The 24,131-nt window shown below is 40.1% G+C and overlaps 1 protein-coding gene and 1 non-coding gene across 6 annotated transcripts in view; both read right to left on the reverse strand.

Annotated features, from left to right (window-relative positions):
* Positions 1-688: 688 nt before the first annotated feature.
* Positions 689-24,131, reverse strand: part of htt (huntingtin) — a 38,666-nt gene continuing 15,223 nt past the window's right edge. For 2 of the 5 annotated variants that reach the window (XM_023333612.1, XM_023333610.1), the window contains 43 exons: positions 23,910-24,094; positions 23,506-23,723; positions 22,587-22,713; positions 21,781-21,905; positions 21,573-21,683; positions 21,354-21,431; positions 20,771-20,994; positions 20,277-20,355; positions 20,005-20,166; positions 19,860-19,915; positions 19,630-19,778; positions 19,326-19,462; positions 19,120-19,236; positions 18,822-18,944; positions 18,382-18,641; positions 18,086-18,228; positions 17,569-17,794; positions 17,269-17,413; positions 16,894-17,073; positions 16,604-16,780; positions 16,392-16,468; positions 16,162-16,297; positions 15,940-16,062; positions 15,602-15,809; positions 14,831-14,976; positions 13,242-13,419; positions 13,026-13,124; positions 12,758-12,942; positions 12,331-12,457; positions 12,093-12,196; positions 11,087-11,241; positions 10,856-10,995; positions 10,694-10,776; positions 10,482-10,612; positions 10,230-10,362; positions 9,415-9,570; positions 9,140-9,330; positions 8,727-8,841; positions 7,116-7,329; positions 4,961-5,069; positions 4,642-4,804; positions 4,243-4,403; positions 689-2,680 (listed from right to left, as the gene is read on the reverse strand). In XM_023333612.1, coding sequence (XP_023189380.1) covers positions 2,467-2,680; positions 4,243-4,403; positions 4,642-4,804; positions 4,961-5,069; positions 7,116-7,329; positions 8,727-8,841; positions 9,140-9,330; positions 9,415-9,570; positions 10,230-10,362; positions 10,482-10,612; positions 10,694-10,776; positions 10,856-10,995; positions 11,087-11,241; positions 12,093-12,196; positions 12,331-12,457; positions 12,758-12,942; positions 13,026-13,124; positions 13,242-13,419; positions 14,831-14,976; positions 15,602-15,809; positions 15,940-16,062; positions 16,162-16,297; positions 16,392-16,468; positions 16,604-16,780; positions 16,894-17,073; positions 17,269-17,413; positions 17,569-17,794; positions 18,086-18,228; positions 18,382-18,641; positions 18,822-18,944; positions 19,120-19,236; positions 19,326-19,462; positions 19,630-19,778; positions 19,860-19,915; positions 20,005-20,166; positions 20,277-20,355; positions 20,771-20,994; positions 21,354-21,431; positions 21,573-21,683; positions 21,781-21,905; positions 22,587-22,713; positions 23,506-23,723; positions 23,910-24,094 — 6,370 coding nt within the window. In that variant the 3' untranslated portion in view covers positions 689-2,466. Of the gene's footprint in view, positions 2,681-4,242; positions 4,404-4,641; positions 4,805-4,960; positions 5,172-7,115; positions 7,330-8,726; positions 8,842-9,139; positions 9,331-9,414; positions 9,571-10,229; positions 10,363-10,481; positions 10,613-10,693; positions 10,777-10,855; positions 10,996-11,086; positions 11,242-12,092; positions 12,197-12,330; positions 12,458-12,757; positions 12,943-13,025; positions 13,125-13,241; positions 13,420-14,830; positions 14,977-15,601; positions 15,810-15,939; positions 16,063-16,161; positions 16,298-16,391; positions 16,469-16,603; positions 16,781-16,893; positions 17,074-17,268; positions 17,414-17,568; positions 17,795-18,085; positions 18,229-18,381; positions 18,642-18,821; positions 18,945-19,119; positions 19,237-19,325; positions 19,463-19,629; positions 19,779-19,859; positions 19,916-20,004; positions 20,167-20,276; positions 20,356-20,770; positions 20,995-21,353; positions 21,432-21,572; positions 21,684-21,780; positions 21,909-22,586; positions 22,714-23,505; positions 23,724-23,909; positions 24,095-24,131 lie in introns of all 5 variants that reach the window. The other 3 variants (XM_023333611.1, XM_023333609.1, XM_023333608.1) reach the window with 2 other exon arrangements.
* Positions 21,178-21,307, reverse strand: LOC111608750. Its single transcript, XR_002752838.1, has one exon.

The following is a 24,131-nucleotide window of genomic DNA, read 5'->3' on the forward strand; positions in this document are numbered from 1 at the left end:
GACAGCTTCAGAATTTGAAGAAAGCTACAAAATAAAACAGAATAAATCTACATTTTGGTGTTAATCAAATAAGAATTTTGATAATCTTAACTGGCCTAAAGCAGGAAAGGTTTGGCCTGATTTTATTTCAGGCAGCGATTTTAAAAAAGACATACTTTTATCAAGCGTAGCCTAGTTAAATATCTGGTTTCAAATCTATATTTTAAAAGGAGCGAGTAATAATTTTCTTTTAGTCATAATAAACAAATGGAATGGACAGAAAAAGTATGACTTGGCTTTTTTTCACTTCAGAAAAAACAGGATAAAGTTTTCAATCAGTTCAATGGGGTAGTTCATCCACAGACCAAAAACCAAACTCAGAAAAGATTTGTGGGTAATCGCATTACCCCCCTGCAGGGGTCCTTTACACCTCTTACGCAAAAGTCAGATAACAAAATACAAGCTGTATAAAAGAACATACTGACGTTTATCCTAATACTTTCATTAGAAATGAGTAGTTTTGAATAAAAATACATCATTTGCATTCTTATAACCCCAGAGGCTGAAAAAGACACTGAAAACAGAACGTAAACAGCTTCAATCTCCTACAGAGAGGCCTCGCATTGGAATTTACCCAACAGCTGCAGCAGACTCCTTTACTGTCTGAATACATTATTTTAACTTGACCAGAGGAAACCAGTCATAGCTGTCAAGGTTGGAAATGGCTAGGATCTTTTATTAAGTGCACAAGGGGGGGAAAAAAAGCACTGAACATGTACACAACTTCAAGTTTTTACCGTAAGTGTCGAGTGTGGTTGATATTGGTGTAATATTTATGTCAGAGACAAAATATTTAAAGCTTGAAAAATAAAGAAAACTGTGTTCATGTGGCATTGCTACACTTTTCTTTTGATTTGTCGAAGCTGCTGTCGGCCTCTGAGGTCCCCTTTGGATTGTGTTGCATCTCTTCCACTCAACGGTATCCACAAAAATACAACATTAAACACAGCAGTAACGTTAGCATGCAGTCAGTGCACAGGACACGTTGAGTCTCGTCTAAGGCAAGTGTATCTACAGAGCACAGTCACAGGCAGCTTGAAGTCTTTAATAAGCTTGTATGTTTTCTGCATTCACTGACTTTTACATTATATTTTGTGTGCTGTGTTGAGACAGTGTGGACACACATCTTTACATAGTTCTTATTTTTTATCATGCACCATGGCTTTCAGATTACTGTACAGTTGATTTTTTTTTATTTTTTTTTACATATATCTTTTTTCTCTTTTTTTTTTAACATAATAAGAAGATAGCTCCATGTAAGACTGGAAACTACTTCCAGTTTAATGACAATAATAAAGTCACACCCAACATCCTGAGACTTAAAAAAGTAGAAGTAATTGGACAGGTGGAATCATTCAGATCTGCAGTTAATAAAAAAAAAAAGTTGATAGATTTTAGTGAATTCATAAAATCATAAGAAGAAATTCTTTACACCCACCTGCAACTGGATTTTTTTAAAAAAAGAGGCAAGAAAGGATTTTGGTATTTTTCTTACTGAACAGTTTAACGACATAAATTGGGGGGATTTAAACTATTAAAATGATACAACTTTCACAAAACCTGACCTTAAATTATGCCCGGCATTTACCCGTTTCACTTTTTGACTATGTGAACCATCCAGAGTAGGTATGGCCTCTTGCTGAAATAAGTTACACTTTCTGCAGTGAGAAGTACGTCTTGAGTTCCCCGCTTCGATATAACGAGAGGGCGAGGGAGAACAGGACATAATGATTAGCAATCTTACATAGAAACTATTTATCTTTTTGCTTTCTGCATGTCTGGATAAACACAAACACACAACTCAAATATAGAATTTTTAACAACATTAAGCAGACGTCTCTGACCCTTGTGTGTCAGCCTCATTTTTAAAGTCCCAACTAAGCACTTTTTACCAAAATTCACTGAAAAATAGATGCATTGAAACTTTAAATATAGCAAATACTTTGTCTCTATTTAACTTTACTGACATCACAATACTTAAGCAAGTCCTAAGAGCAAAGAAACAAAGCCATTTTGTATTTGATTTACATTATCTTCTGTTTGTTTTTAAAGAAAAAGGTGCTGCTGTGTGGGGAGGAATCTGCCAGAGCTTCAACCCGCGTCCTTCACATCTAGTCAGGGGCTTCCTCTTCCAGAATTCAGCATTATGTACATTTAACAGACCTAAAGTCTCGTTCTTCATTTTTACGCACCCGAACGCCACTGAGCTCGCACTTGTGGGTTCAGCGGTTTACATTTTTCAAAGCTGAAAGCGGGGAGAGAGAAATGAGGCTTCAGTAGCTCAGGTTGGATAAACATCCTGTTCTTTCCCACCACCGCAATTTATCAGGGAGCCGAACATGCAGATTCAATTACTCATCTCTCTAATTCACTTTGCCTACTCGGCCTTCTCTCTGCGCCTGACTGTCTGCCTCGGCGTGCTGCCCTTCAGAGCGATGCTTCCTGGTGGATGGACTGCAGACAGCCCAGCAGCTGGTGGTAGGGGCTCCCCGGCGATGCCACCGTCTCAAACACCGACTGAAAGGCCCTGCGGTCCAGCTCCTCGTCAATCTGGTGCCGATAGAAATCCATGGCGACCAGGCAGAACAGATTGACGTCCACCGTCTCACTGGACCCCATCCGGCTGATCACATGTGGAAGACTGGTTAAAGGAGCAGGAAGTTAAGGACGACAAATCACAACATTTGAACAGCAAGAGAGTTCAGACCGAGCTGCTTTAAGCAGAAATCTGGGAGAGGGTTGTTTAACTCTTAACGCAGTTAGGAGGTGGAGAGTATCCCAGTAGGACATTACGCTGCTAAACTAACCTTTTCCATAGTAATGAAATCAACAAATTACTGACTGAATGAAGAACTCGTGTGATTTGAGAAAATTGTTCATCTTGATATAAGATGAGCATCATGACAACAACTGTACTGGCCAATTACTGAGACTAAAAATCGCTGTCTAGTCCTTCTTGATGAAGAGAGAAACTTTAATTGTTTCACGGCTGTATGAAGCAGAGAAGTGTTAAATAACCCTTCATCAGACTCCTGCTGCACACTGTTGGCCAGCATGCTGAAATAAGAAAGAAAATGTTCTTGTTACGGTTTTCAAACCATGGGAACACTACCCATCGCTCTTTGCTGCTATTCTTCTGACTCAACGGTTTATCATCACTTGTGACAATGTAGTGAAAATCATGCAACAATGTTTTCCAGCCGACTGTGAATTTCACAGAATCTCCTAAAGATGCTGAAAGTGGATGAGGTAAAAGATAAAGTTTTGATTTCCTTAAACAAAACAACAAGACAGCAAATTTACTTTGCTGTTTTGCTTGGAAGGCTCAATATCAAGCAACAAATCCTTTTTGCCAGGGCTCTTTGCTGCTCTGTATTATGGAAATTGTAATTTTGCCAGAGAGTCATAAAACAATTTCTAGTAGAACAAACTATTTCTGCCAGATAATTTCTTAAGTGAAAAAAATACAAGAACTAAGATGAAAAATACTTTCAAATACTTCAAAAGTGATTATATTTAAAAATAAATCGAATGATTCTTTAAGAAAGCTAAATGGACTGAACTTATATAGTGCTTTTCCAGTCATTTTGACCACCTAAAGCATTTGATACGAGTCTATTTGCGCACACACACAAAAAGTGTCTTACTCTGTACTTTTACTCAGGCATATCAAATAACCAACAAATAATAAAAGCTTCTATATAATTGTAGAAGTCAATGTTTAAAAAAGTGTATTATTTTGTTTTTTGTAAGTTACATGCTACTGGGAAGCTGTTATTTTTACTGATGGTGCTCATACTGTGAGAACCTCCCACCTGGTTAGCATGTGTAACCTGCATCAAGTTTACAGGCAACATTAACTGAATCCTGTAGATTATTTGATCAACACCAAAGAAACCAAAAAGAGACCAGAGTCCAGTTACAATATGAAGTTCCAGAAAAAGCCTAAAAGGATGAGTTTGAATTGATTGACTGGACCCAAGATATACTCTGCTCCTTTCATGTTTTAAGGAGCTTTGATCTCTAATGGTCAGCCAGTCTTCCTCTCCATCTGTTTAAAGACAAGATGGCTGATGATGTAAAAATTGATTATGAAAAATAGTCAGAATATTCCAGCAGTGGGCTGTAATAATTCCCCAGGACAAAATGGAAAAATAATCACTGTCTTATTCATTAGCTCTACCCCACATCATGTAAGGATACAGGGCAGAGATCCACTGGGAGGTGGAAGCAGAGACAAAGAAGCAGGACAGGCTCCACATGGCCATGGCTACTGGTGTCCTCTGAGTGAAGTTGGACAAAGACAGCAGCACCCAGTCGCGTACCATGGAAGACTGGCCAGTGGCGTGGAGCGTCTGGAAAACCTGGGCAGCATCACAATGGAATCAGGAAAAAACAGATGAGAGTGAAACAAGAAAATGTACCAATGGGAGGAGGAGGAGTCCAACAACATGATACGATTATTTTTCTAATGTGTGTTAAAGAAATTGCTTTCTTTAAAGTGGATTTAAAGAAATATTAATTGTGAAAGACCCTTTGATTAATCCAGCTCTAGAAAAGGAGATAATGGGTTTGATTTTATTCCTTTGCCCCGTTGCTGACCTTGTAGACAACAGTGGCCATGAATTGTGGGTACGGCTGCTGATTGGACAGGAACTCTCCGATGACTTTGTTCATGACGTCCTGTGGAGGAAAGAAGTCGTCCAGAAACTGGGGCAGAATCCTTGACACGACCCGAGCCTCGCTGGGCAAACCCTTCCTGATCCTGCAGGAACGGGAGACAGATGGACAGAATATTAAAAACCAACAGGTGTCCTCTGGACACAATGTCCAATTATTGGCTATTTCCTTTCTACTTACTTTTGTTTTAACAAATGCTGTGTATGTATTATACAGTAATCGGAAAATGAAAAAGCTTTACCTGTCGAAGAGCACGGAGACCCTCTCCATGGCGACAATGACCGACTCGCTGTCCGGGGCCTGCGGGTCAGAGTGGGCGGGGCGGCTGGCAGGGCTGGCTTTCTCCTTGCCTGAGGAGAAACCAACATGACCCGCCGTGACGCCAACCGCCTCCGCAACAGAGTCAACCTGACCTCTAACCCCTGTCGCATCTGAACAGGATGCGAGCACCGCTGAGAGGGCGAGAGGGATGGGTGGCGCCGGTTGAAACCGGGAGGGGGAAAAGTTAGAGTTGGGCTTGCAACCGTGATCACACGACTCAGAATGTTGAACAGCAAAAACCAAAAGAAAAAACGGAGTTTCTGGGAGCGTTAATATTGGAGAGTTTCAGTAAGAGACTAGTCAGAAACTGCTTTGCTCATAAGATACGACTCAAAACATACTTGCAAAAGTATTACTATCCAACATTTTGTGACATTATAACCACAAATGTCAGTGTATTTTATTCAGATTTTACGTGATAGCCCTTTAAGAGTGCATTATTGAGAAGTGGATCGTAAAGAATGCATCGTTTTATTTATTTTTCCACAAATACAAATCTTAAAGAATTTCAGTTCCCCCAAATCAAAACTTTGCACCACCTGAAGAATAACAGTGGCAGGTGTTTTAGGTGAGTTTTACCAGATACAGTTTAGGAAAAGTTTTGTTCATTCTTCTCAAAATGGCAATAGTTCAGTCAGATTAGAGAGTATCAGTATCTGAATATCAGTTTTCTAGTCTTGGGTCTATATAAAGTCCATTGGTTCTATATCTGAACTTTAACCGGGACTTTCTATCTAAGGACTAAACTCAAACCCTTCCTCAACAGCTCTGCTTGTTTAGGGTTGTTGTCCTTCAAAGTGGGGATGGTATTTTCAGGGTGATCCAGTGTTATTTTTATTACCACATAAAGCTTTTTGATTGTAAGCCAGAGAGTCCTCTACATGCCATTTCTGTTAATAATGTTCTCCTTACCTGGCATGTTCAGCATACCTGGCATCTCTCAGTGTAATTTACTCACAAGTTTTTAGTTATTAAGTGAATTTGGAAGTCGATAGCATCCACTGGGTTTTTATTGGGGGTATTAAAGAAGTCTGATTACTACAAAAAGTCAAGAAATTTCAGATTTAATATAGAAACATTAATTATTTTCTGTGTTGAGCTATCACATAAAATCTCAATAAAATATATACAATTAGTGGTTTTCATGTTACAAAATGTAAAAAAAAAAAAAGTTAGTGGGTATGAATATGAATACTTTTACAAGATACCGTAAAGCATAAAGGATATATGTAAAAATTAAGTCTGCATATGCAAAAGCGAGAATGTAATCTCAGAATCTGCGAGTTTGCGTTGAGCAAAGGAGAAATATTTGTGCCATTAGCACATATGTAAAAAATAATCTATGGTTAGTAGGGGCTACTGCAGGGGTTAGAGGTCAGACATACTTTAGATATACAATTGCTAAAACATGCAGGAAGCAAGCAGGTAAGAGTATGTGATGATTACTACTGGTTGAGATTATTAAAGATCTTTTATAAAAAGATAAACATACAATGACAATGGTGAAAATATGCAGAGATGGATGGTAAAAGTGGTGGCAGATGGACTGGAGCAGATTTGTGAAGTAGCCAAGTACAATAAATAAATCACAGGTGTTTTCTCAATTTGCGACCCTAAAACAGCTAATGCTGGATTTATTCCCTGGCTCATAAACTTCAACATCTGTCAACTGATATAATTTGCAAAGCTTGGCTGAAAATACAGTATTACGAATATATTTTATAGTTCAACAATAGACTGAAAATAATATCTGTGTTTTTAATTACCTAATGAAAAGAAATTGTCCAGCAGCTGCTTCACCATGAGCTCTTTTATCTGTAAGAACATCTGGAGCTACAAAGAGAGCAACCTCAGTGAAGCGTTTTATTCCTATGCTGGATTTCTGCTCTCTATGTTCATATTTTCAACTCATAATTAGACTGTAATGGAAAATCATGTGCGCTAGAAGCAGTGGAGGGACATGCATGCTATTAGTTGGAGTTGAAATAAGAATGAATGCAGAGAATGAAACTGGTGGCATCAGCTCACAGCAGATGAAGTGTTCAAGTTGGCGGTCATGTCAAAGCACGGCTTACCGGTGTACATGCAGGTGAGCATGAGGCCCAGGGCGGCCATGGCTCGGTGAGGTGACGGCATGTTGACTCGATCCACGCTGAGCTTGACCAGAGCTTCTCCATCGACGCGGGACAGCTGCTCCGACAGCAGGAGGCGCTCTAGTCCGCGCAGAACGCAGTGATAGATGATGGAGGGAGTGGAGTCCTCGCTGGCTGACACCATCACACCACAGAGCTGCAGAGGACAGGAGCAACAGATGATGCCAAGGGAATCCAATGCTTTGACGTTTTTCAGCGGCGGTCATGATTCCTGCATAATCTGCATAAACATTGAGCAGAGGTCCTTTGGAAAATAACAGGAAATACAGTGAGGACATCCTACCCCCCTGGAAATACATTACAAACTCAAACATCAGTGTATTTTATTGGGAGTTTGTGCAATAAAGTACAAACACAAAGAAGCACAAAGTTTTGTTGTTTTTTTTTTTTTCAAAAATAAAGGTCTAAAAAGTGTATTAGCGCTATTGATGCTTTACCGCAGCACCACGCACTTTACACTTCAGGCCAAATAAGTAAAGTTTATTCCCGTCTGTCTGACCAGAACACACACAGTACCTCATGTTTGTTGTGTTTCTGTACAAGACTCGTGGAAAACTGGAAATGGGACCACATATAGGGTTGTATGATACAAGAAAAATATATAATTGCCATATTACTGTTGTCAAGTGTATCGATATTGATTGTGAAAAGATTTAATATCACAAAGGATCTATGCTTTGTGATAGATGTTACATTTAAGCAGCAAGACTAACATTGAAATGATAACTTCAATTATCATTTCAATGTAATTGAATGATACAATTACATTGTATCATTTCAATTGATAACTTCAATTATCATTGATAACTTCAATAATCATTGAAGTTATCAATGATAATAGACTGTGATATGCTGTGCTGCACAAATTCAATTTTAATGTGATTTGAAAAAGGTGAGCTTTATTTGTGAATTTAGCAACCTCTGTACAAGAGTTTAAGACTGCACTGACAGGGTTTCTGCAGGTTTTACACACTCACATTTTAAACATTTTAAGACATTTTCAAAATCAATATACATATAAATAGAATTTAAGACCTGTATCACAAGAGAAATGTACAAACTTCATTGAGCCAACTTGCGATAAATTTGCACTAACCCGTGATAGACGCATGGGTATATCACGCGTCTATCTAGTTTACCAAACTAGTTAGCTAGTTAGTTAGCCAGTGAGGGTATTAGCAGCTAGCCTCAAGAACAAGATGAAGATGACTGAGTGTGACGCAAACGTTTGAATGACAGAAAAGTGAAAAAGAGAAAGAAAATACATACAGTATACAAGATAAAATAATTCTGTCAAGGCAAACTTTAAGACCTGTGATGAACATAAATGCCAACTTACTTTTAAAATTAAATTTAAGACCTTACTTTTAGATACATTGATATAAGACTTTTAAAGACTTATAAAGGATAAGCGGACACTCTGTCTAAAAAAAAAAAAAAACATTTAAAAAAAAGCATGAAATGTGTATCTTTGTTCACACTGAGGAAAATATTACGCTTATTCAATTTAACTTTATTCATCTTCCATCTTACTTGTATAACTGTAGCCATAAACTCAGCTCCAACATCCAGAGGGTAGTTCTCCATCATGTAGAAGGCCACTGCACACATCACCAACACATGCTGCTGGTTATGCAGGTTCACACAGCTGCAGAACAGAGACACAAAGCAAGCAGGCAGAAATTACAGAGATGTAAGTGAAATGTCAACAGCAGCATCTTGAGGAAAAAAGGAGGGCCGATTTATTGCTTCTATTACGTTATTAAGCTGGATTAAAAAGAAACTAATTGAATAATAGATCCTCTTATATTGCAGGGGGAGGAGGATTAACACAGTGACATTAAACACTTTGGCTCCCCGAGAGTCTTTCATCACGGCTTAAAGTCATCAGAGATGAACTGAGGTCAGCGTCTGTGTGTGTGTTTTAGAAGGAAAGCAACACTCACTGAGCAATGGCCTTGAGGTTTGACAGAAGGTACTCAGAGACTGTGGGGATGAGCTGTTTAGCCGTGTCATCCAGCAGGTCACACTCCAACACATAGAGCACCCCGTGTAGAGCCCCCATGCGGCTGGGCAGGTGGGTGCTGCGCAGCGTCGTCTCCAGCAGGCGACACACCGGCTCGGCTATTGCTTTGTCCTGGAAATGTCCGAGCAGTTATCAGAGTCAGGGAGCAGTCGGCAGCAGCCTGAGTGGCCTCCAGCGGCATCCCGACCCACTCACCATGCCCAGCACGGCAGCAGCCTTACAGATGGCGGGCACCAGGTACTGATTCAGGATCTCGTCTTCGGGCGGGTGAAGCTTCTGAAGCTCCAGCAGGGTGGAGAACATCATGTCAAACTGGTTCCTCTCTGTGAACAAGTCCGACACCGCCAGCAGCTGCAGAGAAAAACACAACACAGATTAAAGCCTGGAGAAGCATTTCTCCCAGGAGATGCAGATGCATCTTAGTACATTTAAATGTATAGATAGAAAAAAGGAATTTAACTTGTAGCATACATCTTTATCATTTCATTTCATCCTTTATTTGAACAATCAAAATGAAAATGGAATACATATATTGACGTAGAAAAAGAAACAATGCAAGTTGTTCTGCAGGAATAGGATGAAGTCTTATATTCCCTCTTACAATTAGGAATTATGCACAACACCAAACGCTTCCCTTATTTAGCAATGATCTTTTGTTTATTGTACATTTTTCTAAATCAGAAATCAGCCTTTTACTGGTATGTAATATTATAATTCTCTGAGAAACTACATCTTGAGTTTTTATTACCCGTTAGCCTCAATCAACAAAATTTACAAAACCAAACACATCAAACGCATTACTCTGTGTGTGTTGAATCCATAAGCAGGTTTGTACTTCAGATTTCTTGATATCCAGATAAACGCAGACTTTTGTTTTCACCATAGAGCAAAAATGGCTGTATAAGTTTCACCTTTAAATCAGAAACAATAGACTCTTCTTATTTAATTTAGTTGAACAGGTCTTTTAGCTGAGCTAATGAGAAGATATCTACTGGTGGTTTCCAGCTTACCGATCGGACCACTTCACTGAGGAGGATGGTGGGCGTCCTCCTGTTGCTGGGAGAGCCTGGGATCAACCACTGGCTGTAGAGCTCCAGAAGAAACTGGGAACATGAATGAATGTCTACACCTGCACGGTGCTTCCTGAAAGCACAAAACACGGGCTTAGAGTGTGGATGGTTCTCTGGAGAAGGACGTTTTATCTACACAACAATCCCTCAAAACAGAAAAATCAATAACAGATAGTAAAAACTCAAACGGACCTTGAATTTATAGGCGATACAGGTGGGGAGGTTGGCACCGGAGTGTCTGCTTCGTCTTCTTCATCCTCACCCCATTCTTCCTCCCTAAGAGGAGTGATGTTATTACCTAACCAGACTGAATGGATGGAGACCTGGAGAGGACACATGCCAAATAAAACGCACATTCGCAACTGATATCGTATTCCTCAAGCATTACTATTTCCTCGTCATACCTGCCCCAGTTTGTAATCCATGTTGCCCAACTCCCTCTCTGTGTTGATCTGAAGCAGCAACTTCTCATGGCTGATCAGCGTACCTGCCGAAAGCAATCAGGTGAAAAAAGGTATTCGGACATTTTCCAGAGCAGAACAGGGTCAGTCTGGAAGGAGGGCTACCTGCAGAAGCAGCTGAAAGTGAGGGCACAGGGTCCCAGGCGTGGTACGGGTGGTGTGTACTGACGTTGTCCCTCTTTGACACTAGAGCCTGAATTTCTCGCTCCACTTCACCCCGAATCACAGAGAGTTTCCTTCCAAACCTGGACAGGGAGAAAACGCCATCCATGAATAACCCTGTCTGATAGTTAAGACTCCCTGTGATCAGATAGATGGAAATGAGTACGCAGCTACCGTGTTTCCAGAGCTTTAAGACTTTTGTTTCGGGGCTGCTGTTCCAGACAGCTGACTGCAGGGTTGCCAGCAGTGGGCAGGGTCATGGCACTCAGCACCAAGCTGGTGATGGCCTGCACTGCTAACACGTTTAACTGGGTACGCTCCAGGTCCTCCTGGAAAACGGATGAAGAGGGAATAAAAGACAAATTCTTTACATCTCTCATTCTTGTCATATTAAAATCATACACGTTAATAATTCTTTATTAAGATTTTATGTGACCAGACCAAAACAATTTACAGCCAACTGTTTGAAGGATGTGATACATGGTTTCAAATCCTCTGACTAATAAAAGTCTGAAAATGGTGGCATGCATTTGTATTTCACACCCTCTACTCCGACACCCATAGATACAATCCAGTGAATACAAATGCCTTCAGATGTACTGTAACTAAGTGTTTTAATCTCAGCTGTGAGATTAGAATACTTCTCGAGTTTCTCCTTGTAACGAGACGAGTCTTATATCTCGTTATGTCAAATGTCTTGCTTTAACAAAGATATAAAAATACAGTCCTCTGACAGATTATGACTTGTTAAAAAGGCATAAAGAAGCTCGCTGTGACTCAAATTCTTCTCACCGTTTTGTCCAGATGACCTCTAAAATGTCCATGATGAGTTGCTGTTCTACTATCTTTCCTATTAAAAGAGAAGATATTTTGCTCTTGAGAAATAAATGTTGCTATAGGTTTTTTTTTAACCTTTAAGTTTTGCACCTTTCTATAATGAGGAACTTTTACAAGATACTGCTCCTGAATTTATTTTTAGGTTTTGGCAGTTTAATGCCTCCGTAATAAACACACCCCATGAGAGTCGCAATAAAATTTGGCTATGTAAATTTAGGCAAATCAAACCACATCAATATAAAGCACAACTCTGCGGTCGTCATTCCCCTAAAATTAGCCTGTCCATTTCCTTTCTATACATTACTGCTCAAAAAGAAAAGTTCTTGCTTCCAGCTGCATTTACCTCTTGTTGAGTCTCTTCCTCCTGGTCCATTGTGATTGGTTGAGTGACCAGCACCCCCAGCAGAGTGGCCCAGGTTTCCTCAAACTGAGTCCTATTGCTCCAGCCTGAAGAAAAATCCCAGGTTAGTTACAAAATGTACATTAAAATTCATTTAAAAAAACATCAAAGTAAAAATTGTGTCATTATTGTTTTGGAAAGCCCCATATATCCAGTTAATTGTAACTATGCATATCTGTACCCAATGTGTTGATGCGATAAAGGAATTCCCTGAAGACGTCCTTTTCCTGCAGGAAGTCAACAGGGATCTCAGGCAGCGTTGTGCCAAATTCTCCACCTGGTTGTGGGGACCAGCCCAGTTTCCAAACCTGAACATGAGTGCACATCAATAGAACAATATCAATTTATTTAAAACCGAAGTGCTGCACAGTATTTTTAAAACCACTGATAAAACATATAATACAAAACAATAAACTAAACAAAAAGGACAAGTAAATTACAACGTTAGGCCTTATGTAAATGCCAAAGAATAAAAATGAGTTTTACGGAGTTATTTGAAGTGTTCAAGACTACGAGCAGTGACAGCACATGTCCAGTCTCAAACAATACATGCTATCCAGTTATGCATCTAAACTGCAAGACTCATTTTCTTTCTTTCAAACACCAACCAGTGGAGGTACTCTGGTGTAGCTGTTGACCAGAGGCAGGCGTGAAATACTGATGACGATGTTTCGCAACGTCGGCGTGAGGAAAACTGGAAACGCACAGTTCCTCGGGTGACCCAAGGAGAGGATGCTCTGCAGTCCTTCCACCAGTTCTGCCATGATCTCACATGCTTGCCACTCGCATTGGTCTGTAAAAACAACTATCACTCAGCAGGACCAAAAGACAAAATGCACTAAAACGAAACGACATTATTTCTGAACCACTTCGTACTGTTGAGAAGAGCCGAGTCCAGCTGATCTTCACCGTCTTTTTCTCCTCGAGACTTTTTCTTCTCTGGATGCAGCAGCCGGTCACCAGGATGAACAGCCACTGAAAAGCACAAATATAAATGTACATTTGTGTGATATATAAATGTGACTGCATATAGAGAGTATAGAAAAAAAACAACAAAGTTGTACAAGAATGCTTCACAAAAATGCTCCTCACCAGCAGCAATGATAAGGTGCAGACAGTAGATGAGGGAGCAGGTGTACGTCTTGTACTCCAATGTAGAGAGCTTGTTCCACACACAGGGCTGCTGCAGGGCCAGGCACAGGCAGGACAGAGCCCACTGCAGGTCCACGCTGAGGGGCAGCTGGTCCTGAAGCAGCCGCCACACAACCACCTACACAAACACATTCACACGCACAAATAAAAGACAGGGTTTACTGAATATTTATATACTAATTAAGGTTTCTCCAGGCTACACCAAACCAAATGTAAGACTTTTTAAGACCTTTTTGGGCAGTGTTATGAATGGAATTTAAGACCTGCATCACGGCAGCAATGTACAAAATAAAATCACAAATCATATGGGTTGGCAACAGAAGTGATCCAGAGAATGAGATGAACGTTGTACAACCAACTATCAATAAATTTGCATGTAACCGCGATAGACGTAATAAAATTTTTTTTTTAAAACAGCTAGCTCGCTTTACCCTGGCTAAAAACTAAATTGAAAACTATACAGAAAGTACAAGATTAAATAGTCCCACCATGACAAAATGTAAGACCTGTGATTAATGTATTTAAGGCCAACTTATTTTTTTTATTTTTGATTAGGTTTTTTTAAGATCTTAGCTTTAGACCAGGGGTTTTCAAAGTATAAAAGGGTGAGCCCCCCTCCAAGGAGCACAATGCCTGCTGCGCCCCCCAATAATCAACCCACACACAAACAAATGCCACTACAAAACACCTTCTAATTGCTTTTATTTTAGAACCATCTCATCTTTTAAAATGACACTTTATCTGAATGAAATTTAACACATGAACATTTAAAAACATTTCCTCCCATTTTAACTATTTTATCAGGGCCTTTGTATGGCAAATACGCCCTTTTTTCATTTTTCTAATGATAAGAACAACCCCAAACTCATTTTTCAACCGTTTTCTCAAACAAACGTTACATCTGAGATTCTGAGTTTAATGTTTGAGATACCAACAGTGTTTTTACATCTTAACAAAAACATTTTGATCAGATCTTTGGAACACATCTGTAAATGTTGCACATTTCCTTGAAATTAAAAAACAAATCAAAAACCTAAACAGTTGCAAAATCGTGGAGCTCTTTTTGTGGATCATCTAAACAATTTATCTCGAGCTAAAAGAGCGTGCTGTATGAAAGAGCGGAGGCATACAAAGGAAAAAACAATTACGCACGCTATGCGCACCCTTTTTCTATCACGGTCCTGAATCATGTGTAACTCATTTTATTTATGATTTTAACTAAATTGGCAACATGGCAACACATTGGCAACATTCCGGTTTATTTTTTCCCTCGCACCGCGCCTCCCCTAAAGTGCTCTGGCGCCCCTAGGGGAGGCGCGCCTCACACTTTGAAAACCGCCGCTTTAGACAATTGAATATAAGACTTATCAAGGATGCACAGACACCCCGACTGATATAAAAGATTAGATTTTTTTTTAAATATAGCATCAGCAATGTCTGGTAGTGTTTCTCAAATCTAACTTCTAGTTAAATTACTCTGAAGTTTTTAAAGGGCTTTCAAACATCTATCTTGTTTGTTGTTATTTTACCTCAGCCGCCATGCAGGTGAAAGAGGTGATGAGGTGCTCCTTGTCGGAGGGAATATGTAGTGATGAAGGCAGCTGATTCACACTCAACAGATACTGGGACAAAGCTCTGCAGAGGGCCAGAACCCTGGGGTAGAAACCCAGCTCATCTGAGGAATAAAGAAACATACAAAGAAGAAACGTCAGAGGACAGTGAATGTTTTATTGTTTTTCTGACAATCAACTAAGATCCATCTTTCTTATTTTCCTTATCATTACTAATATAACACAGCACTACATTTTTCTCATTTAATATTATTGTAACCATAATTATCATCATATTCCAGATAAAAAATATTATGCATTTCCATAGCAAAAATTTTTTACAATTATTTTCATATCATATTTAATGATTAGAATTTTTCTATCACTATTATTATTCGTAGTAGTATCAATGTTACTAATATTTTCCTTTGATAATAATTACCACTAATATTAATCATAGTTACTACATTACAGTATCATTATAATCATTGCTCATGATGGTTGTGATGACATTTGATGATGTGATATTAGTGATGGTATTTATATCATCACTATTATTTTTGTTAACATCACTGCCAATTCCTCCACAGGCAGCTGGGCTATGCTGTTCTGTAGCGGTGTAGATAATTTTACAACCAGCATTATTATTATTATCACCATTACTTTCAATATAATAGTCATTATTGTTATTATTAACAATCTAATTTTTAAAGCCCTGCTTCATATTCTGGCTCCTCTCCCACGTCTCACCGTACACATCACCCAGCTGGTTCCAGTACGGCTGGGGGTGAGGTGGCGGCAGGAAGGACTGGTGTGGGGCAGGAAGTGACCCCGTAACCTCTTCTAGCTGATTGAGGGTCACCTGCAGGGCCGTTTCCAACAACAGAGATCCCTGACCCCTGGTTAACCTCTGCACCCCCAAACCCAGGCAGGGACACAACAAGTTGAGATTGAAATCCTGGAAAAACAAAAAGTTGAGATGAAATTAAATTCACTTCTGCAGATTAATTTAAATATGAATAATTGCCACTATGATCCATTGGGTGTTTTAAGCCGGTGCTTTGGGTTAACGTAATAGTTTTATTTACCTTGCAGCTCATGACAGAGAAAAGATCAGCAGCAGGTAATTTAGTGAGGAGCTCTGTTGTTTCGAGCAGGGACACATCTCCATGGAGACAGCACTGCGACTTCACCAGAGCAACATACCACTCCTAGAAAAAAAGGAAACAGTTTCCAACAAAATTTTGTTTTTATTTTCCCCATTCTCAAGGACAATTCTGATGTCATTTACTTTCGATAACAATCATTACCTTGTCAGCAACAACCTTTTCAGGGGCTATAGGTGGGTCCCCATCCAGAGGGTGGGACGTGACTGGAGGTGCTGGGCTGCTGGTGTCAGCAACAGTGGCTCTGAACCTGTCCAGCAGGGAGTAGAACCTCTGATGCCTGCCGCAGGAAAACAGAGGAGACAACATTATTCTTAGATTTGTTTCTTTCCTTATTTAAAAACAATAAAACTGAACCACGTGTGAAAGAATACCTTTGAGCTAGTCCGCTGGTCTGGAGGTATTCCTGAATTCTCTCCAGTTCCTCCACAGGCAGCTGGGCTATGCTGTTCTGTAGCAGTGTAAATATGGAAACAATCAGGCCACTGCTCCATTATAACATTGTTTTAAATAAAAAAAAGTCGACCTCTTAGTATTTATTTTCATTACACTTCTACAACACATTTCCTGCTGCTCTGGATCTTACCTGCAGCGTCTCAGCCAGCAACATTTCCACTCTTCGGCACGCCAGCGTGTCCACCATGCGAGCCAAAACCCTGAACGGCGTGTTGAGCAGCTTGTCCACATAAAGCATGAGCAGAGAACCAGACTGACTCAAGTGGATGCCTTCCAAACACTGTAAAGTCTTCTTTAACATGGTGGGCTATGGATTTAAGAAAAGCAAAGTAAATAAGGAAAACGGGGAAGTAGTAAATAAAATAATGTAGATTTTCAGCAGAGGAGAAGAAGGAGGAAAAAGGACGTTTTTAATCTTACAGTGGGGAGATTGTCGCATCGAGACTGGATCGCCTGAATGAAGAGGCCGCTGGCGGCAGAGTTGCGGTGGACAGCGCTGATGAAATCTTGTACTGGAGGCTCATGGGAAAGACTGATGAGGTCACGCACATGGTTGACGATCAGCCAGGTCAAATGCTCCGAGTCGTGGAGATTCTGACACTAAAAAGTAATGCAATTTAGCAAAAAATCTGGATCCACTTTCTGCCACAGACGCCAAGAGTCTAAAGGTGACATCTTATGTTTCCTTGAACAGATTAGGATGCAGGCTATACAAAAGACTTTTACTACTTGCTTTTTTTTTTTGCACAAAAGCATTCTTAGATAATGATATTTTAATAGTAGTTGTATTCTCACCACGTAGTCACAGAAGAGAATCAGAGCTCCCCTGCGTACAATCTCCCTGTTGACCATTGCTAACCGGGACTCTGGTTTTTCTTCCTCTTGTCCTTCACCAGAGGAGTGTGGACTTAGCAGCTTTGTGCATGAGAGGCTGTGACCTCTGACAAGGAGGGGGAAAAAGGCACAGCAAGAAAGTGTGTCTTTTAATAAATTCATACAATGAACCACAACGTCATAGCTTTTTATCAGTTCATTTACAGAACATTTATGAGAGTGATACTATAAAGTAAAGGATCCCATCTTGTTTCTCCTCACCTGGGAGTCTGATGAACCTCGGCCCACCACGAATAGTTAGTGTAGTTAATGATGAGAAGCACCTGGCACCACAGCAGCACCAAAGGCGGGTGGGTGGTGACGAGGCTCTGCACCATGCTGTTCAGCCCCTCCAAAGGGTAGTAGAGGCCGGCCTCTGGACCCGGCTGTCCGCTGCCCTCGCCCTTCAGGAGCCGACTGGCTGCAGCCGTGATCCTGCGAAACATTCCTGGAAACACAAAAGTTGAAATGCACTTTGTGAATTTCATTGTAAAAACATGAGACATACTTTTTACAAACTTTAACTTTGTAAAGAACTCTCAACACTGGAACTGAAAGATCTTTTTAAATATCCAAAATAAAAACACACCAGAAACAATAGGGAAAAAAAACACGGAAACAAAATCATAAATAAAATAGATTATGATGGATTGCCTTTCAAAAAACATTAATTATCAGAATGTAAATGAACAAACTCATTTAAATTTTTTATGTAATTTATTGCGACAAGCTTACTCACCGCTTTTAAAAATATGAATGAAACACATGAGCAACGTTCCCAGCTGCTGGCAGTAAAAGGTGTGCTGTTGCTCCGTAATGTCCACTTTGACCCGTCTGCTAGAAATATCGTCAAGTAACACTCCGACCAGCTGTAGCAGGAACCTAGAGGGACGAGGAATTTTTTTTTAAAGTTAAAAAGCAAACCAAGAACAAACAAGTAGACAATTGAATTTAAAAAATGAAAGAAAATAACATGGTTTACTCATTATAAACAGTTTGCCATGTTGCTTTTAAGAAACTCAAGAGTTTACCCACCTTGCAAAGGTTTCTTCAGGTGGAACCTTCTGTGCATCTTCGTTGGCTTCCTGGTCACAGCTGGCGTCAGTGGCGGGTGGGTCGCTGGGGGACGGGTTCTGCTGATGCAGGCGGCGAATCGTGTGGCAGGACAGGAGGTGTGGGGAGAGAGACAGCTCGTAGACCCGAGACAAGACGATGTCCTCAGTGGACTGGGACACGAGTACTCTGAGCACTGCCAGGATTCCAGACACCCACAGCTGGACTGTAGCGACAGATGCCTACAGAGGTGTGGACGTATTTTTATTATTTTCTAATCAACAGACGAACTGCAGATTTGTTATTGGAGCACAAGATGAGCGTTGGAAAGCAACGGCCAGGCCAGAGAGTGAGCCATTTTTTCAGAAATGTTTGTAGATGCTTTCTGCACAACTAGACTACTTTTGGCAATGTATTCTCACCATGGTGATAGGGACAGTGAACATGCTCTTCAGCAGCATGTCAACTGGTCTGAGAGAGGAGGGGGCCACCGTCTCAAACAAGGTGTTCAACACTCCTAACGCCTCTGGAGAGTCCAGCAGCATCTGTGACGTAAGAAAAACAGGACACAGAACATCAGGATGATTAATCTTGCCTTATTTAAGATTAAGGCAAGATGGTGCAGTACCATCAGGTATGCAGTACCATCAGGAATCTACATACCTGATGGTACTGCACAAGTCTGAGAAGCAAGAGATGAATATTCTGCTCAACAATTACCTGCTGCTTCGCAATCATAGGAAGAATAACATCTGCGATCTGCCTGGACAGTCTCTTCCATTTGTCCTCATTCTCTTTGTGACACTGCTGCAGAACGAGAATGAACATCTCCAACACCTGGAACAAAAGGCATGAAGGCACATTTAGGTATGAATACTAAAGAACCTAGGATAACGTTAGCCTGCTGTTGTTGCCTCTCTGCATACCTGATGGTACTGCACAAGTCTGAGAAGCATGGACACCACCACTTCCTTTTGAGTGTCCAGCTCTTTGCCTGCGTCTGCTTTGTTTGAGCCTCTCAGCACAAAAAGATCATAAACTATAGGCTGCAAGGCGGGAATGGCTGTAAAAAAACAAAACAAAACAAAAAAGTAATCACAACCTGATTACTCATTAGATTTCTGGAAGATTACTTTCAAAAATACACACTGAAAGAACAAAAAATTAAACTGTGCGGAAGAGATGTCAATAATTGTGGTAAATGGCATGCTTTCCTGCGTGTCCTCTCACCGTGGGTGACCGCTTTCCTGCCGCTCGCCATGATGCCGTCGCACAGCTGGATGATCTTGGGGATGCTGATAATCTGCTTGGAGTGGTAACGTTCGTAAGACAGCAGCACCAGGAAGAAAAAGATGTTTGGGATGATGGCTTCAGAATCCCTGAGCAGGAGGAGCAACAGTTAAATCGGTTGACAGATTCTGAGTTTCAGAGGAGGAGAAGAAAAAAGAAAAGAGAAAAACCTGAACTGGCCCACTTCAATATATTCAAACTGCTTCAGGACAAAGCCTATGAAGACCTGAAACATAGAAAAAAATGGTTGCATTACGGAAAACGATGATGGAAGTTGAAGATACAAGTATGAAAAAAAAAAAAACTGTTTTTAACCTGATCCGAGTCCAGCAGGCAGTAATTGACTCTGAGCTGCACAAGCTGGGCCAGCAGGTCCAGAACCTGTCTCTGCAGAGCCACAGAGGTACTGGTGGTGTACTGCTTCAAAGCTTTGATCACAAGGGGCTCAAACAGACGGATGTGGTTGTGAATAGCATTCTGAGAGAAAACAAGGTATTAAATTAATCTCAGGGCAAAAATAGCATGCATCAATATATGAAAAATCTAAAGCATGCTATCAGCCGTCAAAAAAAATAATTTAGGTGCACCTTGTCTCCTCTGTGACGTGTAGCATTGGCGATGTTGGATCTCAGCTGATTGGATGCTTTTTGCATAACATCAAACCATCTAAACATAGAAGAGAGCAAAAATAAGTGAACTTGGCAGATTTTATAGTAGAAACATTCGTACAACTTGAACTTTTTCACATTTTGTTTCTACATTTCATGTGGTTTAGCAACACAAAGGAGAATATAATGTTAAAACATGACAAGCACTTATATTAAGCCTTTGTAGAATAACTTTTCCATGCAATTGCAGCTGCAAGTCTTTTAGCAGCTGCAATTTACTTTGGAGGGTTGTTTTTTCCCAGTGCAAATAAAAAATACGGAAAATAAAAATAACTACAATATAACTTGTAGCATGTAGTTACAATGTGACAAAATGTGAAAATCTAGCCCTGGCATTTAATGTCTATTCTTCTCTATGCAAACAAAAACAAATAATACGTGTCATACAATCGAAACGAGCAAGGCAACGTTACCCCGATGTATCTTGCTCCTGTTCAGCCTGCACCATGTTACGGAGGCTGGCATCAGCCAGAGCCTGGGTGAAGTGCGTGTACGGAGCCATGAAGCAGTAGTGGTAGAGGCCTGGGCGCAGGCTAGACGAGCCGAGGCGCAGAGCTTTGCCCTGGGAGCGGCTGGGTCCACTCAGCACACTTTCATACTGGGAAGCCAGGTTGGTCCCAAACAGCGTCTTCAACAGCTGCAGAGTAAATCCAAAACCTTTCAGAGCACAAATAAACTGAAAATCTGCAATATAACCAAAATATGAACATGATGTTTCACTTTAACCATCACCTTGACTTAAACAGTGACTTATTTTTTTGCTTTTACCTACCTGACAAAGCAGCCAAATAAGGACTACATGAGTTAGTTCTTATAAAGCAGTGTATGGAACCATCGCACAGGGAGACCAATGCCTTTACAGGCCCTGTCGGCAGGAACCAGCCTCGCTCTGTGTGGAGGAGTACCGGATGTAGCACACCGCTCAGTGCCACAACCATGAGGACCTCCACACACAGTTACTGTGAGAGAACCACATCTAAACTTAAGATTACAAACCTGCTGCACACAAACAGTGGCCATGGTCGGTTCTCTGGAGAAACAGGACTTCAGGTAGCCCAGAATTTCCTCTACACACTATGGAAAAACAAAAAGACAGATTATTACTTTCTTTAACAAAACAATCATCTCATTCTCTGCCTGTTTCTAGTTAAAAGAAGCATAACATTAACTTTTTCAATCATTTATATAACTTTTAGAATAAAAGACAGACTTGACCTTTCCGATGTCATGTAGTGTGGCCAGCTCCAGCAGCTGGGACAAAACATCCAAGGCAGCATGCAGAAAACCTCCAAACTTCTCCTGGCTACTGTAGAGATCCAACGTCACCTGGTAGGGAAAATATAAAACACAAACAATTTTAACAACTTTTGCAACCTAACAAGAAACGTGTAGAGCTCGGATAAAGCAGGACAAGAGGTCTGACCTTATAGTTGGCGTGTGTAGCTTTGAGGACATCATAGAGCTTGAGATAGGGAGGCAGGTGGTAGAAGCTGCCCAGGGTGATGGATTTGTTCACAGCTGCTGAAGTGGTGCTGTCCGCCTGCCTGCCTGCTTTAAAATGACAATGCACAATTCATGGTCCGCACATCTTTCCCACAGTAAAATTCAAGGACTCTTCAAGCGTCTTCAAGGTAGGACTCCAAACTTTTAAAGCACCACACTTTGAATATAAAAATAATACAAAATACTTGAAAAAGACAGTTTCAATTCACTGTTTGATGACATTATTTATTACTGTTATTAATAATATATTGAGATAGTATTCTACATTCTCCAACAGGGAGAAATTAAATTAAACTAAATAATTTTTTTCATGTCTCTATAGCACCTGACCTGGTTCAAGAATGTTCTTCAAGAAAAATTCTCACCAAGTTTTCTGGAAATTAGCAAATAGAAATAATTTTGGAAATTCTAACTAACCTAAAACAATTAAAGTTTGGTCTGATTTAGCTTCAAAAAGCGAGAAAAAAATGTGTAAGTGACTTTTTATTATCCTTAAATATCTGGTTTAAACTGTAAAAGTTAGGCCGTAATCAAACGTTAGACTGAGCGCAATTACAAAACTGTGCAGGTTGAATATAAAGTACTTTTAAAGGACTTCATGCAGAAATCAAGAGCTTTTAAAATCTTTTTTACCTTTTCTAAACCTTGAAAACTTTAGTTTTTTAAACATTCATTTATAAACTATGAACGTTATGCATGTTGGAGGACAATGATTTGTGGATGGACCTGTGTTGATCTCAGTGCTCTTCTTTGGGCTCATGGGCGCAGCGGTGGCCTCGGTCGTCTCCTTCTCCTTCCCTTTTCTGCGGATGGGACTGAGGGACGGTGTGTTGCTCAGAGAGGGGAGAGCAGCCTAGAAAAATAAAGATACAAAACAGAAAAAGGTTGTGTCTTCCTTGTTCCTAAAATCATTCCATTTTTCACATTTCTGAACAAACTTAGAGAATCCATGTTCAATGTAGGATAATAATATTTTATATTTTGGAAATAAAGACAGTTGGTCAGGATTTTTTTAAAAACTGAATTAGCCCTTTACTTCACTGCTGAATCAGAAGCAAACATAAGCATGTTGTTGTTTTGTGATTTGTCAAATATGCAGCAATAATATAAAAATATATGAAATTATTTAAAATCAAATTTCTAAATTCTTGTAAGAAAATCAAAAATTTTGAAATTTTGAAATGGAGAATTTGTCTGAACCTCTTGATCTGATTTGTTGTTTGGTCTGTGATATATTTAGTTCATTTCAAAATCAGTTTAAAAATCCCAATATTTGATTGGCATCTAAAAATAAAAACAACTTATTTCAAAAAACACTTGTCCAGGTTAACTCCATGATCCAAGAAGTATTTAGGGTGAAAAATGCAGTGAGATATCAATTATTTTTCTCTTAGTACTCAAATGATCACATAGTTGGAAAAAACCTTAAGTTATAATACAACTCTAATCATTTTCTTTAGTGTTATTTTATTTCTTCATATTTTGTGCTAACATTTTATCCAAGTTAAATTTAGAATAAAACTCAAAACCCATACTTTTCAAAACTTTGCCTAGGAATCTTATAGAATACTGCTGGCAAAATGGGGCCATAATACAGTTTTGACAAAACTCAAACTTAATATAAGCTGTTTTTTGTCGGGCTTGCCTTAGCTGCTGGTCCTGGCGGAGTGTCGTCCAGAACGTGCGCACAGATGTTGAGAACCTTTAGCAGATGAGAAAACAGCTGTTCCACCATGGCCACCAGGGAGCGCTCTGACAGGGCTGTCCAGGGTTCCTCTGTTTTATTTGGGCCTGCACCAGTGTTCCCAGTGCTTCCTTCCTCCTCTCCAGCCCAGGGGTTGCGTAAGCATTTAGGAGCCACAGCTGAGAACAGTGATATCTATTAAGAACCAATACTTTTCTCTTTATTTCAAAAGATTAAGCAAAAATCTTTTTTTGAAAGATTTTTAGCTTAGCTAAAAAACAGAGATACTTAGCTCTGTACATGTGCAAGGTATGAAAAGGACCAATTCTGCAAATCAAATGGAAAATTTAACATAAATTTCTCACATGCAAGCAGGTTCCCACAGAGCACAAGTGCATCTTGGTGTGCAGCGAGATCCAGAGGAAACCACGCAGAAGACAGCAAGGAGAGCACCATGTTGGCCGGTCCCACGGTCAGCGTCTTCCGCTCAGAATCCAGCGCAGACGAGGAGGAGGCCAAAGAGGCTGGAGCGTTGCTGCTCTGAGATAAACTATAACAACAGGATTATCAAAATTTTGCTTAACAGT

This window comes from Xiphophorus maculatus, chromosome 5 (assembly GCF_002775205.1).
Source record: "Xiphophorus maculatus strain JP 163 A chromosome 5, X_maculatus-5.0-male, whole genome shotgun sequence".
Taxonomy (NCBI): domain Eukaryota; kingdom Metazoa; phylum Chordata; class Actinopteri; order Cyprinodontiformes; family Poeciliidae; genus Xiphophorus; species Xiphophorus maculatus.